At 39.6% G+C, this 20005-nt stretch overlaps 1 protein-coding gene across 1 annotated transcript; it reads right to left on the reverse strand.

Annotated features, from left to right (window-relative positions):
- Positions 1 to 1249: 1249 nt before the first annotated feature.
- On the reverse strand, positions 1250 to 17952 carry tbca (tubulin cofactor a). Its single transcript, XM_074690608.1, has 4 exons — positions 17767 to 17952; positions 10303 to 10408; positions 6595 to 6681; positions 1250 to 1652 (listed from the first exon to the last, which is right to left on the reverse strand). The coding sequence occupies exons 1-4, from the start codon at positions 17817 to 17819 to the stop codon at positions 1572 to 1574; spliced, it is 327 nt and encodes a 108-aa protein (XP_074546709.1). The 5' UTR covers positions 17820 to 17952; the 3' UTR covers positions 1250 to 1571.
- Between the last annotated feature and the right edge of the window lie 2053 nt (positions 17953 to 20005).

The following is a 20005-nucleotide window of genomic DNA, read 5'->3' on the forward strand; positions in this document are numbered from 1 at the left end:
AGGTCTGCAGAGTCTTTTAAAGCTCCTCTTCGAACATGTTATCGAAAGCCCATGTTTAACCACTTTTAGACAATTCTTTCAGAAAATTTAGAATCTGAAATACATCAGAGCTTCTCCACAGAAATGTCTGGAGCATTGAACAGAGCAGAAGGAAGAAGTGAAGCTGGATATTGAGTGCACAAGAGGTGTCTTGTTGAGAAGAGCACCACACCAGGAAGAAGCTGAATGTTTGAGTTTGTAAACCAGTTTTTGTGATCTATAAAGATATTATTTCTCTTTAAATTTAAAACGGTAAATTAAAAGTCCTCCAAATGGAACACTAACTTGTACCAAGGAGAATATTCTTCTCGTCACATCTCAGGGCTGTTTTTTGTTTCGTTACTCGAGTCGACTGTAAATGACATCCAGCACAAAGTCCATCGTGGATTTCCAGCTGAAAGCTTCATCATTGGCTGCTTTTGGTTCAGCATCTTTTACGTGGAGATCACAGCACTGAAGAGCAAACTAAAAAGAATAAAGTGACACAACCAAAGAAAGAGACATCAAGAGCTGGATCCAGGTTCCCCAAACTTTTCTTCCACTCAAACATGACAGCCCATTCTTCCCAGGACCCAAACCATAGAGATCTAGCAAACCCCCTGCAAAAGGGATCTTTACAGATGTTTAAGCAGAAGTCCTAAATGCTTTGTGGGATTAGGCAAAATAAAATGTAACCAGTGAAAACAGTCGATCTTATCCCCTGTGCTTTAGATTCTAAAAAACAAAATACAGAACTGTATGGAACGACTGATCCAAAGCAAATCATAAATCAAGTAGAAACGACACAGCTTTAGGGAAAGGCAGGCGAAGAAAGATCTTATTTTAAACTTTGAAAATTAAATAAAAATGTTTAGAATAAAATTCAAACCGTCTACAAACCAACCTCTTTCTTCTTCTTCTGTCTCTCAACACTTTTTATTCTTCTGTAAAGGTTTGCAGTTATCCAGGTCCTGGGGATTCAAAGCTGGATCTGAGAAAATCAAGAAATCTTTGAAGAATGTTCTTCCATCTTTCCTTCGAAGCCTTTCAGGGAAGAGCTGAAACGTCTCTTCCAAGTAGGTATGACCCAAAATGCAAAGAAAATAATCTTCCTACATTGATTTTACTTTTTACTTGCACTCAAATTTCTGTAAAAGCAAAAAGAATACCAACTTAATTGGACAAAATTAAGACATCTGCAGGAAAGAGATGCTTCGCATGTATAAATGGAGAAAAGACAGCAGACAGAGTTTATGCACGTTTGTTTAATGGTGTCTATGAAGTCAATGCAGACTATGTTTCGGTCAGAAGAGTAAAACCTTGAGAAAAATCTGTACCAAACCAAATGTTTTCACGTCTTCTTCTGGGATTTTACACACAGGAGAGGATCGATCAGATGTGGTGGCACGTTAACAGTAAACAGTAGAAATAATCACATCAAGAAAAGAGAACAGACGCAGTTCGGCTCCACGGTTGCAAACGGGGCCTGACGAAAGGAATGGACATTTAAAGCAAGTGAAGTCTCACAGAGAGAACAGAAAGCAGAGCAGAAATCATCCTTCAAGCTTCACTGAGTCCAAAATGTTTCTCGCCTCTTTGTACTCCTCTGTTTCGTTTAAGTCCTCTTCTGTTTCCTGGGAAGACACAAACACATACACAAGGCTTTTCTTTTAAAGCTGTTTCAGAAAGATGGCACCACCTCCTGCACATGGAAATAGGAAATAACAGCTGGATACTTTGAAAAAATCCACAACTTAATCATAGATTTCTATGCAGCTGTTAAAAACTGGAGCTCATATTTCAGTCTTGAGTTGTTCTGATGTAGATGGAAGCATCTGAATGCCTGTTTCAGCTTGAAGTGGAAGGTTATATTTGTTCAACAGATTGTAAACACATTTTAATAAGATCTGGCTTAAAAGAGACCTGATGCACCGGTAACCTACAGAGCAATCTTCTGCCATTTAAGACACCAGGAACAACTGCCTATCTACTGGTAATGAGAATATTTTACTTTTAAATACACTTAAATCAGACAAAAATAGCTGATAACTACATTTGTTACTATAGAAAAATTCTTCTCAGAGCAGCTGAGCAAGCTGATGAGACTCAACATGGAGCCATCGGTGAAGTTTTACTGTTTCTGAAGAAAATTATCTTGTGGAAATTTGATAAGTATTTGCAGAAGAAATTCCCATAGGATGAAAAAGTCTGCAAGATTTAACATAAGGAAACATTCAAGAGTGTTTTCTGTCTTAAGAGGGGCTTTAGGGACTGCAGAGACAGGACAAAGGACAATGAAATATACAACCAAACTGCTGAATTTCTGGCACTTGATGCTCAACCTTCTCCACGGTAAAAGACTGAAGATTTAGCCGGCTAACGGTGAATTTCTGGACATATCCCTGCCTGCCACATTTGATATGGTTTCCACACACATTCACATTCTAAGTCAGCTAATATTTACAGGGTGGGTGTTTTTAAAAAATAAACTAAGGCCTGAACCACACGTATATGGATATATTCCTAAACGCACATTTTTCTGTCCAATTGGGCCTCTCGACCACACGAACACGGCGATTTCACCCTCATAAACTGAGATTTTTAAAAACGGATAAAGTGAAAGTCATCACGTAGAATACCAAAATGTGGTCATTTGGGCCATAAAACCCATGGATACAAATCTAATTTCGACATTTCGGACATTCTGTTAAGAGCGCCAATATGCTATCGAAGAAACTTCCAGTTGGCTCCAAAACAAGAGCCTAATTTACAAAAGCGTTAAAGAACTTAAAGGAGATAATAAAAGGTGCTTTTGTTTTGAAAACGGGAAATTCGCTAGTGGATGATTTTTAGCTAACACCAGTCTCAAGACGAATTCATCACTCTTCAAAAAATTAAAAAATGTTTACTGCTCGCAGACACCGAAGACCATCCGTCCGTCGCCTCAGGCACTTTATTTCTATGTACTTACGTTTAGGTTTCCCTTTAGAGGTAAGTCCATTTTAGTTGCTTCTCATCTTGTCATCTCATTCACTATTTATGTTTATAAATATGGCGTGTCAGTGCGACTAGTATGCCCACCTCCCATACTTACAATTTTTACCGATATAGTATACATCCGGGTATTTCTCGCGCACACAATCTTTTCATACTATTTAATTTGAACGCACTACATACTATTTTTGACGTCACACTTAGTATGAGTAGTACGTTAGTATGCCATTTCGGACACAGCCACTGTTTGACTGCACATGCTCATAACGTTCTTCTTCAATGGTTTTTCACATTTTGCTAACCTGCCACTTATAGGCCAGGTTTGGCATTGCAGGCTTCAGAGGCGATCGTTTTCAGTTTGGCCTCTTTGTAATGACAGAGATATTTCTGTGGTGTGGAGGGAGAATTTTTTTTAAACGAGGACAAAGATATCAGATCAAAAAAATATCCATATACGTGTGGTTCAGGCCTAAAGAGCTAACTTTTTAATCTGGCTAAATTAAAATCAGACCCTGGAATGCATCATTACCACTGCTTTAACAGAATTCCATTTCAGTTTTATTTCATTTCACCTTTATTTTTATATTCCGTTAATTTCCTCTGGAAGATTATTATTTATTGTATTACTATGTCTCTATAAATTAACCCATTCAGACCGGATTCTACATTTACGTGAAGTAATTTAGTTCATTACAGCACAATTTATTAGACACGTATCCTTAAAAGAGATGACAGCGTCTGACATCAGCCTTAAAGTGTTGTATCCAGCCTAAATGGGTGACTAAAGATGAGTTGAAGTTTGAGTTTACGCTCTTGGTCTGGCAGCCAGGCACCATCATTTTGGACCCCGCTACTTCTCATGAGTGCTGCGTTTGGATTTAATTGCGCTGTATTCCATGTACACCAGGTTTTTGGGTCTCATATAGCAGAGCATATGAAGCAGATTTTGAGTTTCAGGACAATGTTGGGCCAAGAATAATAAGATTAAGACATCTTTTGTTTTTTTTTGCTTTCAAAAGTGTGAGACTTGTACAACTGTTTCTAGGCAAACACGAGTATCTGCAGCTACTTTTCAGTCCTGCAAAGGTAAAGGATCAGTGCGACAAACCATTCTGAGAGAATCTTTACTTCTTTCACTTTCTTGTTACTCTGATCTAAATTTAGCTGTTGAGACTAAAAGGAGGAGCGTCACTGTTTGGTGTCCGTGCCCTTTAATCAAACGAGTGCGAGTTCCTGTGGTGGTCACCCCGCTGACAGCGCTGCTAATGAACTGTGATGAGCGTGTGCATATGTGCATGTCTGTTTAAAAAGGAAGAAAGAAGAGGAGGCTGAGTGATAAGGAAAGGGACATGCTGCTAATTCCAGGTCAGCTCTCATGTGAGTGACTCGCAGCAGCAGCTGCCTGACTGCTGCTCTGCATTAATTGAGATGACCCTGAGACATGCATGCTTATGTTTGCTTCGCACCATATCAACTTCAGCCCTGAAACGATAAGCACACTGTTGCTAATTGGTCTAACGTGGTCCACGATTGTGTTCAGATTCAAGATGGTGAGAATCACAAACAAGTGTTGTGTTGTCAGGGAAAAAAGTTTGCTTCTATCTGCTTCATGAGTGTTTCACCATTTACATTTTTTTAAACTGTGGTCATTTTCCTCTATTGTTCAGGTGGTTTTAGGATGTTATAGAAAGGAAAGTGATTGACAAACAAGGTTTTTGTGTCCTGCACGAAAATAAATCAACATCAAAATTAAGATCCTTTATCCTTAGGAATTATATTATCAGAAAATTGTGCCTGGCCTGCAGACATGAGATTGAGGCACAATTTTGTTCTTGTGTGAGTCCAGAGATCCTACTTGGATCCATGATTGTATTGTTTACACACAAGAGCAGCTGTTAGCCTGTAGCATGTTGATGCTAACCGGTGCTAGGCCTGATGTTCCCCAGAGCTGAGGAGAGGGAAGCGTGCTGCTGCAGTAGGTGTGAGCTAAGAAGAGATGATATCAACCTGTCCTTTTATCCATTGTAAGGTAGAATGTAAAACCTATCTCCAATAAGATGGGTGACCTGACAGATGGGCGAACAAGACACAGAGGGGTGAGACTGAACAGCTCTTTTAAGGCGACAGATTGAACACTGATTTACAGCTGGTTTTTATTTTTAAGATACTACTGACAGTTAGGGCTGCAACGATTAGTCGACATAATTGACTACGTCGACGAAAAAAATTCATCGACGCAAATTTTAATAGTCGACGCGTCGTATTATTGTTTTTATTGTTGTTGTCGTATGGTGAAATCAAATACCAGGGGGTAATACTCATTTGTAACTTCAGTTCACACCATGAGGTGCTGTGTTATTGGATACTTTTATGGGAAAAGATCACTAAGTTCATACGTGAGGAATATTGATGAGGAAAAATCTCCACTCCCAGAGAGCGCTGTGCGCTCATGGAGGCTCTGACGGAGCATGACAGCTCCTGGAGTTTAGCGTCTGATAACGTGATCTAGAGAGTCTCCTTCACTCTCTGTTACAGACAGTTTTTCAGGATCTAAGCGACAAACTAGTGTCAAAACTCCCCTAACTTTAGAAAAGAGAGGACATTTATTACTCTCAAGCTCACACTGCAGCGGTAACACTCAGCGGGGAGGAGGAGGGGCGGAGTGCGCATGAGCGAAGTGGAAGTAGCGCATGTAGAGAAACGAAACTTAACGCGTTGTTATGGAGAGTTGGGGGAGAGTCAGACGGGATCATACAGAGAGCAAAGCCCCAAGCAAATAAACATGAGAAAACGAGCCCAAAGTCACTAATAAGCGGTCTGTCCAACACTGCGTACAACAACTTAATTTCCCTGTTACCTGCTTCATTCAGTTTGAGATTTAGCCTATTTATTTTTTGTATAGCCTAGTACTTATATTTTTTCACGTCATCATGAATGAAATAAAGACAAACAAACAAACAAACGTGACACAGGGCTGACCAATCAGTGGTGAGAACCTAACTCTGGGTAAATGCAGTGAAAATGCAAAACACAGGTTGAATTATAAAGGTCTGCACATTTTAAAGGCCAAATTAGGTTGAAACTCAAAATAATCGTGATTAATCGACTAATCGAAAAAATTATTGATAGATTAGTCGACACTAAAAATAATCGTTAGTTGCAGCCCTACTGACAGTCATTTTGTTTTGAATGTTTTCTATCCTAAAAGTTCATTTTATTCATCTCTAATTTTTCCTGTTCTCAAAACCAAAACATAAAGATTTTATGTCATTACTATATGCTTTCAACGGGTCAAAGGTCAAATAGTATACACATTTTCTTCCTGATAAGACCTAAGACAACCTTAGTTCCTGTGTTATTTACAGGAACAGAAAGCAACATAATAATAACAGTTGTTGGTGTCAAAGTTTCAGCACATTGAGTCTTTAGCACCTGACAAATACAATTACTCCATGACATTCATCAACAAGGCTATAAATTAGAATGGAAGCATAAAAATAAACGCATCAAAGTTCTGTGAACACATTTTTTATGTTATGATGCAAAACGCCCCCTGTCAGCTGTGATTGTGGCATTACTTACTAATATCTGAAGCAGATCTGCGTGTGCGATGGCCAGACGGCGGTGGCAGTCTGGAATCATCATTCTGGACTCCTGCAAGACCTCCATCTGAAAGCACACAGAGACGACATCAGCACAGCCATATTGTTGGTTAATAAAAACTCCCCCCACACAGCGCTGGATATCATCCTCATCATACAAACCAAAACATTATGAAGCATGTGTGATTAAAACTACAGAGGATTAATTCAGAAAGGTAGAACAAGGAATATTCACTGGTTTGCTCTGCAGCGTGTTCCTGACAGAACCAAGCAGGGTGTCCCACACACACTCTGTGTGGTTAACATCTCCCAACAAGCCAGCGCGCTATGAAAAATGTTATTGAGTTATCGATCGGGCAGGGAGTTGGGCGGCAGGGGAGCGCCTCGATCTGACTGCACACCTGGATAAATGAAGAAACCCTGAGCCGAGGGCGCTGTGATCAGGCGTAAAGAGGTTTTACTACGCCTGGAGTGAGTGTGTGTTACAGCTGGGGGGAACTTTCACAGCCGCGGCTAATGTGGAATTCCCCCAGCTGGCACCCTAAAGAGCAGAGAGGAGCTGGCTAACGCTGTCAGACACACTCACTCATGACAGATGCTTCCTCACCTGGCCCTCTGTCGGGCTGGAAAAGTCAAAACATGGATGCATTTACACGGCTCTGCACACTAACAGGCACTCAGATGAACTCATATGCCGGCAGGCTGGCAGAATAACTGACACGCTGAAAAACAGCAGACAACTCGTCGAGTTTGTTGCCATCCAGATGTGACAAGGTGAGGCAGAGTAAGCAGAGTGGTGCAGAAACAGAGAAAAGTCACGGTGCCCTCTCACAGTGCAGTGGAATGATCCCATCAGTACGGGATAAAGACGACACTTACAGCGTATTGATTCCATTAAAATAAAAACCTCTAATCCATCCTACCCCAGACCTCTCATCTCCAACCATAATCCATCTGGCCTCCCAATCTCCCCGTTTAACACCAGCCAAGCCCGCAGCTCAGCCGGAGCCGCCGTACTATGAATGAACAAACAAAACAAAACACACGCTGAATTTCAATGCTAGCAGCAAACATTAGCAGAGGTGCTGCCAACTCTGGAGCTCCTCCTGCCAGATCCAAAAGCTAAATGAGCTGGGACCTGGTACTGCTGCACCATCAGAACCACATATTTAGGTAGATACTGCATCTCTAAACCAGCATGCAGAGGATGAATGTTGGAGCATTAACAGGGCTTCTGCAGATGTGTTAGTGCAGGAAAAAAATAACTGGACATGGCAGAAGAAGTGCAGCAAATAGAGGTCAAGACAGCGGATTGTTCCGTGCAGTGTATCCTGGTACATGTAGGAAGCATAAGCAAAGCAAGACTTTAATTGTTAACTTCATTTAACCTTGTTAAGACCCCAAAATAAAACAAAACAGGGTTTAATGAAGATGTTTTGACATCTAGACTCCCATTTAGACCACAGAGTGTATAAAATATGGAAATAGTCTCTGCGACATCACCCGCCTGTTCCTGAAACAGTAAAATAAAGCCAGTCAGTGGATGTGGCCATAGTGGATATAACGCAGGCTTTGAGCTTTCTTTCCAAAGGGCTATCGGATGCTTTCAGTCACGTGTGCTGAGCTGTGTTTCTGATTGGACAATCAGCCAATGCTATATCCCTGTTTCAGACCCAAGCTGTTTTTTGAACCAGGCTGTAAATATACTTTTTAATGCCGTAAAAGTCAGGGTTTTTTTGGCTTGGTGTGTACATGATTTCTGGTCTTTCTGCAGCCAGCCTCATGCAGATTCTCGATGACCGTTGCCTTTTCGCACTTCCGCACAGGCTTCATTTTTCTAAAGCAGTTGTTGCCCCCTTGATCTAGACTAACAAAGAGGTTGCCCATGAATCTAGGTAACATAGTTTCTATCACGTTCACAATTTAAATCATATAAGCTTAGTAAGATGGCATCTCAGATCTTCAAATTTGCACTAAACATGCAGCTGATGAGATGTCAATAGTTTTGCAAAAGTTTGGTTGCGGATTAAAGCGTAGCTTGGTGATTGCTTAAAGACAAATCCGTACATTGACTTTCTATGGTGGGCTCTAAATGCTGCTAATATGTTGAGTCTTGCCTGCAAAAGAAGCTAGTGGTGCTAGCTCTGCTATCTTTAGCCATGCTACACAGACCAATTTGAAAAAATGTATCCACAAGGTTTATGTTGTGAATTGCTCATTTTTTTGACCAAGAAAACCTCACCAAGATTAAAAATCTCTTTTACAACAGCAGTGCACACAGACACAACAAACACAAAATGTAAATATATTCTGTAGGGATGTCCTGATATTACATTTTCATTTGCGATACGATACCGATACTGCAGCATTGAGTATTGGCCGATACCGATATTAATCCAATACGATATCAGCATTGAACATGCATACTTTTATAACTTATTTTGTAGTATGTCTGTCATGTTGGAAAAGGCTTGAATAAGTGATATTATTCAAACAAAGAACAGTAGTCAGCAACAGTAGGTATGAGGAAAAACTGACCCATTTATTATTAACCAAGGGGTTGCATTCTAATATGATACCAATACTTGTTTTTTTGCTGATATTGGACCGATATCCAATATCAATATCGGACTGGGACACCTCTAATATTCTGGATCACGCAACAAAGTCATCAGTCAGTGCATATAAAAGCTGATGCATCTTTCTCCGGTACCTGTAGTCCACTTCAGACTCTGTGATCCTGTATATAACCGTACGAAATTATGATCATATTAGCTGTTTGTTTTTTTTGATGATGAATCAGTTTGTCAAAATTTTTATTTCTGTTGTGACTGGATAAAGTACCGACTGAATTCAGGGATGCAATGCTAACTGCGTCTTGTAGCTTGTTATTGTGCTTTATTTATAAAACGCCACTTAACCCTGTCATTAGTGCACTTACAAGTCATGTGAAACTTTATAATATTACGATAAAAAAATCATACTCTTAAATATTGTTGTTGTAAGTGATTTTATTTGGCGTACATGTTGTTTTTTAAGTGTGGTATTAAATTAAATGTAACGTGTAACGTGGTAGATAGGTAGACATTTCACTTGTTGCATGCAAAAAGCAGACAATATAGTGATTTCTAGTCCATTATCATGTCTGTATTTGTTAATGTCTACACGCAACATCAGAAAAAGCAGCAAAAAGCAGCTACACTGAACCACACATTGAAAAACCCTTTAACATACTGCAGAATCATAGCAAAAAACATCACATACAACATGTTTCTCTCTATAAAAGGAAGAAATTTGTATCTAAGGCACTGCTCTGCTGCAGATAAATGATGGAGGGCCAGCAGGCACAGTGACAGATAATGGAAAGTAGGTTAGGGACACTAAATCACCAGCATGTGTCAGTAATTATCAAAGTCCTCTAAAGTAACATGATATAATTACATCTGCATGAGGCAGATTACAAAATCACTAATGATTCTCCTCTCAAAACCTAATTCTTCATTATCACTGTAGACCGACCTCATTACATGACTGAGGGGCGGCTCAAATCAGCACGATAGAATTCACTTCCTGATTGAGATCAACGGGAAAACTGCCTGTGATAAATGCTTCAAGCAAAGATGTTCAAATTAAGACGCATGATTGTTGTGCAGATTAGAAGAAACCCAATGCAGGAGGAGCCACCTACCTGTTTCTTGATGACATAATCGTCTCCTTCCTCTGCTTTCAGACGCTCAACCTTCTCCTCCTGCTGCTTCGCCTCGGTTTTGTACGAGATCTCCTCTTTGGCCAGCCTGCAGATGACGGGAAGAGAGGAAAGGAGTTCATAGTCAGAGGCGGTGACACAATGTTGTTCCATCAAACGTGAAACATAAATGCACAGCAGCTCAGACAGATAATATGAGAAGAAGCATGAAAAGGCAGGCTGTGATGGTCACCTTTTACAGACAAGGCCATCCATTTTCATTCTCTCCAACGCTCCTCTGACTGAGGGGGACACACCGAGATCATCTCCCGCAGGATGGGAAGATACACACACCTCAATAACAACACATCATTCCTCCTCACAGAGCTCTGCCATACAAGATATCAGCTCTGAAACCTGGATTCTGATCTTAAGCAGCTTAGGACGGGCTGTGCATGCATATCATAAAAATGTCCCTGAACATCAGAGGAAAATGTGGACCACAAATTGCATTTTGATACTCATCCCATATAAAAAATGCTTTATATCTGGAACAAACGTTTATATCTGCGTTTGTATAGAGAGTGAAGGTGCAAATAAACAAAAGCCAGAGAAAATATTCATACTTTCAACAAGCATAACAAATAGCATGATTCTGTCTTTGTTGCTCAGTTACTTCCTTCAGTCTAATGTATATTTAATTACACATTTCGATCACAGAATCCCGAACTACATCTTAGTATCTTCTGTAAAGCTTTGAAGAGCTTCTGAAACCAAATGTTGTGCAGAGTCTAAGATGATGTCTCCAAACGTTTGCAGCTCAGATGTTGCGTTAGCGGTCGAACAGGAGGAAACAAATTAAAATCAAGAAGAAAAACATTCATGCTTCTTTTTCTTACTAGGTTAAAAACTTGATTCTAATTGATCAAAACACCAACGCGCAGAAAGGAGTCTGGCAAATTTCACCTCCGTTTGTTGACCCTGTAGCTAAAATGTTAGATTTATGCTGGTAGTAGAAGCAGGGAAAATAAAAGCAGCAGAATTTGCACATTCACTTTTCATATAAATTTTCTCTATAGAAGCTAAAATGAGATATATTTTAAAAAGGTTCATGATATTAGCTGAAGCATTAAGACACAAGTAGCAGCTCAGTAAGTAGCCCCCCAGACCGAACACACCGTCTTTGGCTGTGAGTTCAAAACACACAACTTATTTTTTCTGTGATCTTACTGGTTTGAAGTCTCTTTAACCTCATCCGAAAGCTCTCCTGACCCTAAAACACTCAGTAACCCTAAAGTGATACTCCGGGATGGAACAAGTTGGGTCCTATCACAAGGTTTAGGGCAGAAATTACCCCTACAGCAGTGTTTTTGTGCAGCAGAAGCCCAGGGCACACGGACTAAACACCCCCTCCCTGCTCCTCTGCCGGTTTCCTCTGCACTCAGATGGGGCCAATTTTTACTTGACCAAAAACACAAATAAATGGACTCCCACCAAAAAAATCTGACATCAGTCTGCATTTACGCTTTATTTAGAGAATTTTCAGCGCTTTACCTTGACACAAAAACACAGCTAAATAAGGCTCTAGTTCTCAGTGTGTCTCTTCGTCCTGGCAGACTACCTGCGTTTGTTTATAACTGGCAAGCCGCGCGCGGACTGATACACTAAGCGGCGAGCGCCTCGTAGCCATCTGTGGCTCTGCAGCGGAGGAAGCGCCGTTTTACGACACAATGAGAACTAGAGCCTTATTTAGCTGTGTTTTTGTGTGAAAGTAACACGCTGAAAATTCTCTAAATAAAGCGTGAATGCAGACCTATATTGGATTTTTTCGGTGGGACTCCGTTTATTTGTGTTTTTGGTCAAGTAAAAATTGGCCCCATCTGAGTGCAGAGGAAACAGGCAGAGAAGCAGGGAGGGGGTGTTTGGTGCGTGCGCCCTGGGCTTCTGCTGCACAAAAACACTGCTGTAGGGGTAATTTCTGCCCTAAACCTTGTGATAGGACCCAACTTGTTCCATCCCGGAGCATCACTTTAAAGCATAGGTGAGCAGCTCAGCTCCCAACCTCTTATATATATATATATAAAAAAAAATGTCTGTTGCAGATTGATGCAGATCATCAACCTAAAACTGTTTTTTTTTTTTTCTAGCCAATCACTGAATAGATGCCAGTGACCATCAAATAGCATTTTAGCTCAAAAGGCTGAATCCTTGTCTCTACAAACTGAAGGAATCCTTTGGTAAAAATGAGCGAGGCCGCACACATCATTTAAATTATCATTAGCAGTAGCTCCACTGCCATCCCTCTATATTTCAGCTCTGCCTGTTGACACTGTGGCAAAAATTACAGTTCTCAATTCTTAATTAAAGAACAATGAGGTAAAAACTTGATAATCAGAAAACAATGAAAGATACCAGAGAAGAGATCCCTCCTTTTCTTGTCTTAGTCCTACTCAACCCATCACTATCCTATTTTCATTAACCCCTCTGTTTACTATTCAATATTTCCTAATTTATAAGCTGTAAGCAGAGAATTTGTATGAAACTAATTTAGCGACTAGTTTAAAAATGAATAGTTGGTAAATCACCTTATTTCAAATGAATTCCTATTTGTTGATTTTTTCACAGCAGAAAAAAAAAATCCTTGTAAACTGCATCATACTTTACAGCTCTCACCTTATCACTGTGCTTATCTGACTCCTTGAACCATCCTCAATCACACACACACACACACTTCAAAAACCCACACACAGTGCTTCCCCCTTTTTTTTTTAGAGATTAATTGATCATCAATTTTGTCTCTAATTCAGACCAAGTCAGGTGGTAAATGGGCCTCTTTTCCTTGATTGTTAGTGAAAATGGGCCTGAGTACATTGATAAATTCTGATTATTTATCAATTACAGCCCAAATGGAACTAAATCTATGAAACAGACTCTGACCCTGATTGGCATAATGGAGTTTGAAAATATCGCTATTGATAATGATTCCTGGCTAATAGTCTTTTTCCGACTGTGCTCCTGCTCGTCGGAATGACAACACAAATTTAATTTTTCATAAAATCAGCTGTGTGTGTGTAAGTGAGTGATCCTTCATTAATCAGTCACATTACCGGAGACCCTTCCCTCCGTGTTGCTACGAGGAAGCCAACAGCACTCTGTCATATTTTACATCAATTACCACTCATTCTGATCCGCCTCCATCAAGAAGCTTTTAAACGGGCAGCGTATGCACTCTCAGGCTTGATGCCGAATGAGTGATGTCACCTGTGTGGAGTCAAAGAGAGGGGAAAGATGGAGGAAGGAGGCTGGAATCATTTGAATAAAACTGAAGGACAGTCTAATAGCAAAATGTCCATTCCTCCCTTCCACTCCTGATGTTAATTTCTTATTTCTCCCAGACTTGGAGCGCCGTGTGAATGAGGGGTGGGGTCGTGGCTGGTTTTAAATAGACCTGCCACCTCAGGCTTAATGGAAAAGGCAGCTCTCTGGAAAATAGAAAAAAAGGGAATTAGAGCCAGCCGACACACACACATTCGGCCGCCCGCCTCCTCTAGCACTGTATTTTTGAGCCGTAGTGTAGTCTGTGCTGGGACCGGAATGACAAAGGCAAATTACTGTTGTCATTTTATTAAGGGCATCCGCCTCGCTAGGGCAGAAAGGCACTGACTGGAATGTGTAGAAGCCAGTGGAAATAGGCCCGGCTAAAAGAGTAAGCAGGTTTCCTCTAAACTCCAATATACAGAGAGAGGAGAGAGAGGAGAGACAGGAGAAGGAGACTGTAAGACGGAGGGTGCATGAGACAATGCATTGAAAGTCTTTACATTTTTAATTGTTACAGCTTTATTAAAAAGGTCAATGACAAGGTGGTACCTCTGGCCTGAAAAGAGCAATAAATCTGCTGTTAGGGCTGGGTGATGAAAAAATCCTGAGAGGGAGAGGCACAAATATCTCTGTCAATAATTAAACTTTACTCAGTAATAAAAAGCCTATCACACAGCAGGTACAGTGACAAAAGCCAGCTTGTCTTTAGTTTTTGGGTTGCAGAACAGTTTCTGTCGTATTGTCAGAATTCTCCAAACACAAAGAAAGTACTAAAATATACATATCATGAGGTTTATTCTGTTAACATAAGCAGAAGCTCAGCTAGCAGCCTCTTAAAGGATCATACAAGTCTATGGAGATATTACTTAGCGTGAAGCTGCTTTGTTGTGATTTTACTGGTTGTAGGTAGGAATGCACGATATATCGGTATCAATATCGGTATCAGCCAATGTTGGTCATTGTTTAACATATCGGTATCGGCCAATAGGTCATCAGTTATAGGCCATACCAATAATATTAATATTGGATATCGGCTAGAGCCCAACCGATATGGGATTTTTGGGGCCGATGCCAATACTGGGGGCAAAAAAAGCCGATATCCAATATATCGACAGATATCCAATATATCGGCTGATATATATAATAAATTCATTGATATACACAGGATATATACTGTATATTAGAGGTGTCCCAGTCCGATATTGATATCGGATATCGGTCCGGTATCAGCAAAAAAACAAGTATCGGTATCGTATCGGAATGCATCTAAAATCTCTGATATAAGCAGTTTCTGTAACCCATTGGTTAATAATATATGGGTCAGTTTTTCCTCATACTTACTGTTGCTGACTACTAAGGATGGGTACCTTTCACATCTGAAACAATACGGTACCGATGCCCGGTACCTGGCAATCGGTACCGGTACTCAACGGTACCAAGTTTTTGTACTTTTTTGTGTTTATGTGGTAAAAAATATCAATTTATTTAATAATGAAATATAAAAAAAATCATTCTAACAAATTTATTCTTCAATATATGCTGTGTTCATGTCCAGCATGGAAAATCACCTACTCTTCCACTCCCTCACAGTCACAAGGATGCATTTAGATACCTATACATGGTACCTTTTGGTTTTACATGAATCGATACCCGGTACTTTTGACAGAATTCGGTCGGTACCTATAAAAGTACCTAATTCGGTACCCATCCCTTCTGACTACTGTTCTTTGTTTGAATAATATCACTTAATCAAGCCTTTTCTGACATGACAGACATACTACAAAATAAGTAATAAAAGTAAGCATGTTTAATGCCGATATCGTATCGGATTGATATCTGTATCGGCCAATACTGAATGCTGCAGTATCGGTATCGTATCGGAAGTGAAAATGTAATATCGGGACATCCCTACTGTATATAAACACAAATTATTATAATACCCATATGACTCAAGACAGAGACAGAACACTATTAAATTAAAACAAGGAACTTTAATTATAAAACTGTCAACATAAGAACTGTAGTGTAAACCAATGATAAATAAAAACAAGCGGTAAACACAATAATAAATAAAGAAGTCAAACTTTAAACACAGTAAGTAGAAAAAAAGTCAATCTGTAAACACACAATGAGCAACTTACACAACGTTAAAACGCCGTATTATAGTCTTACATTAGATAATGGTGGGCGGAAGGGACGGGCACTCAGGCAGTGTACAGCCCAACACACAGACACACAGGAACAGGAGTGACAGAATCTCAGCAGAGCAACATTTTTTATAATCGGCTACATTTTGGCTGATGTTGATTAATCGGTAACAGGCATAATCGGCCCGATTAATCGGTCGGGCTCTAATATCGGTATCTGCCAAAATTTTCATGTAGATGCATCCCTAGTTGTACTTCAAAATTTTGAGAAGAACCTCTTTGGATTTATCAGCTCACAGGGAAAAAATAGCAATGCCGATTTTTAAGTATACAGAATATATCACATACTATAGACAATTCTAAAACAAGCTAGTCCCCTGTTTAAAAGTCATTAACACTCAAAGAGCAGCCCTAGTTTGAAATCAAGCTCACACCCAGACAGTACACCACTGTACTGCTTTTTAAGATGATCCTCTCTGGGAAGCCCAGCCTCCGTCATTACCCCTTCATACAGCCTGTTTGTAATGTGAGCCTCATCAAAACTCGATCGATAGCACATTACACTGTCTCCATTGACAGGAGGGAATTAGAGGTCCGCCTGATGGACGAGAAATCCTCTCACATCACCACACACACTACTATTCAGAGCCCATTATCCCACCAAACCACCATGTCTGTGGTGTTTTCCATTCCAGCATGGTAAATCTGGCTATTGTACCCATTTGGGTGTGGATACAGACTCTATAAATAGGCAGGCTTAAACTGGATGATGAGGCAGGCAGGCTCTACATCAAAAAGGCTTTGTTTTGTCACATCTTAAATGTGTCCAGACATGATGATGTACAAAAATATGTATTAGGAGCTTTCATTCATGATCTACAGGAGTCTATTCCCCCAAATCGTAAGAAATAACCACACACATTTTGAGTGTCTCTGTCTTCCACTGACCACTCAGATGTTAAAGGCAAAAGTAACAAATAACCATAATTTGGAGATGTGGTTTAATATTATCATAACTGCTCGTTGCAAAATGATGTAAACTATTTTTCTAATGCAGTAAGCTCATTACAAATCCATAAGTGAACAGTATTAATGAAAGCAGGTACCTCACAGATTAAACTTGTGCAATAATTTGGCTTAAACTTATAAATATATGAGAGAAATACCTTGCCAGAGGATCTATACCTTTCCCCAACTTATACAGCTGGAAATTAAGTGAAGGAAGTGTATTAATGTACTCCTTGTGGCTTCTGTAGTTCAGCTAACTGACTGTAATTGAGGTATCATGACTATGCAGCTTTTCTTTATGTCTCCTACATTTGTACATATACACCACAATTCTAAGCTTGGCGAGGGGAAGTCTTGTTAGATACAAATACATATAAATACCCCAAATAAATGCGGAAATACACATAAGCCAGCCATAAAATTACTCTTATATACAGTAACATAGCATTGTACGACTGCTCGTAAGCAGAATGAAGCTGTAGTCACACGAAAACTACCGTTTTATGTGTTATTTCGTGTTGGTAATCAAATTATGATACCAACAACAGCGTCAAGGTCCTTAAATGTGCGTCGAGGTCCCACAAAAGCATCCACAAACCTCTCAAAGAGGCTACACGCTGCTGTCAATGGGCAAGTTAGCATGCTATCTGCTAGCGTTTAGAAGCTAAGAATGCTAAAAACAGAGTTATAACACACCGTTACTCACATAATCCCCAAATACGTTTGAATAGATAGTTTCAGATAATAATAACGTGCGTTCACTGAGCATGAACCAAAAAACACTGAATAGGCATCCATTCATTCATAGGCCACCCCGAGGCACCGAGGCAGAGTTACACTGTGCCCCAAACACACTCCTACTAAGCGGCGAGGCTTACTGCCGAGTCACGCTGTTAGCATGGCTAAGCTAGTTAGCTCGTTACCGTAAGCATTTCACAGTTAGTGACTCTTATGACAGCCAAATAATTCTGAGCCGGAGAGATAAGCCTCTTACCTTTTAACGATACCAGTCTTGATCTTAATTTGCCGTATTCTTGGGTCTGCCATAGCTGTAAAAGGTGTGTGCTGCTCAGGTAAAATGTGCTGGAGCCAACAGTGTGAGGCGTTAGCAGGTGATAGTCACAAGTCAGGACTGACAAGCTGCTCGCGGACAAATCGATCGCTTGGAGTGGATGATTATCGAGAGAGTGGATCAGAATGACAAGTGCAGGGATTAAAACACTTTGGGGAGAGAGATCAGATCCCATAGACCTCATTTACGGACAGTGCATCCAGAAATCGATTTATATGTTGTTGCAATGCTTTGTTTGTCTCTGGCCATCTCTGTTTGTGTTTAGATAAACAAGTGCATCTAAAGATAATACAAATGAGATTTTTTTGTATGGTGTAGAAGTAGTAGAAGCAGTGGCGGTGGTGGTTATTTAAAAAAGAGAAGTTTCTTCTACACAACATTCATAGCATGCAAAGTGAAATCTCTCAAGCCTTTATTGCGTTTGCACAGAGGTTAAAAATCTAATATTTGGTGCCTCAACTCATTAAAAAATGCCCTTAGATCAATTTAAAAAGGATACACAATGCAGAAATGCTCAAAGTCTGAGACGTATGTTCATTTGATATTCTCAATATCATTTGATACTCTCAAAAATCTTGTTAAAAATATGTTAGTGAAGCCTGTGATGCTTTAAAGGCAGGTGTTTCTCATCTTCCTCTTGACAATTCCTGATGAGGTTCAGGTCAAACAAGTTGACTAGGCCAATCAAACACAGTAGCATCATAGTCAGCAGACCATTTAGTAGGAGTTTTGGCACTGTGGGCAGATGTTAAATCTAGCTGGAAAAGGAAATCAGCATTTCCATGAAAGCTGTCAGCAGCTGGAAGTACGAGGTGCTTTAAAATCTCCACGTAGACATCCTTGTTTGGACTTTGGACTTTGGTTTAACCAAGTTAACTAATACCAGCAGATGGCCTTGGATTGTGCTCCTTTCCAATGGCCCTCCAGACTCCAGATCCAAATCTCCTAGAAAATCCAAAGCAAATTGCAGGCTATACTTTTGAGTGCTGCAAATTGTTAACTCTATATATTCCTTACTGTAATATCTCAGCAAATAGAGATGTATCTGTTGGTCAGTGTATTATACTTTGGCAGTGTAACTGTAACCTGTTTTTTAGTGTCTATAAGTATTAATCTGAATATCTGACACCCTGTAAGTTCAGGTTTTAAGAACCTCAGAAAGAGTCTTTTTTTATTTACACACTTTATCACTTAAGCTAAACAATTGACACGGCTCATATAGCTGTGTTACAAAGACAGAACGCTCAATATCATTTGAATCTTTGTGCATCTGATATTGATTTGTGTGATTTATGAAAAAGAATCAATTTCATAGTTTGCTTTGAGGCCCCCTTCTGCACAAAAAAAGAAAGAAAAATCATTTTTATCACAATCAGGTCCTCTTTTTGCAGATAACATTAAAAGTTTCTGCTAGTTTACTTCATTCCTGCAGGTTATGGAACATCAGCATCAACACTTCTCGGTTATGGAGGAGTATTAATTAAAGCTGACATAATTAACCCATCTTAAATGTTTACAAAGATACAATTTATACATGATGGGCAAAGCAGCTGCCAAATGAAAAAAAAAAAGAAATTACTACAACTTTAAGATGCAGGGAGCATATTTACACCTCTTCCAACACAAAGAGAACCACTTGTGAAACAAGAAACTATTCAAAAATACTGCATGCATAAAAATTATATGCTAAATGTCATCACTTTTATGTTTTGATTGTGTAAATTTTGTTGGGTTTGTGTTTTTCATGCCAAAATGTATGTAATCTTGTCACTTACAGTCCAAGGTTTAGCATTTATTGTGCTAGTTCTATTTCAACCATTGCATAAACTAACCCAACATAATTGACAACTGAAGCAGATTTTTCGTTAGAAATGCAAAAAACATTTATTTCGTATTTCCTAAGGATTTTTTTACACTTAGAGTCCTTAAATAGATCTTTAAAAAAAAAAAAAAGCAACTAAACGTTATTTCTTTAATGTATCTGTTTGTTTTTTGAAATATTAAAGCTCCTGTTACAGATTTTTTAAATGTTTTTAAGTGAAACTAATACAGATGCTGCTGACCTAAAAGGGTGAAAGGGGATATCTGTAACAAAACGGACAATTTCTAATTTGGAAGGATGTCTGGCACAACTGTGAAGGGGTAGATATCACACCAGACA

This window comes from Halichoeres trimaculatus, unplaced genomic scaffold (assembly GCF_033239565.1).
Source record: "Halichoeres trimaculatus isolate MK-OKI-2021-1 unplaced genomic scaffold, fHalTri1.1 fHalTri1_scaffold_16, whole genome shotgun sequence".
NCBI lineage: Eukaryota > Metazoa > Chordata > Actinopteri > Labriformes > Labridae > Halichoeres > Halichoeres trimaculatus.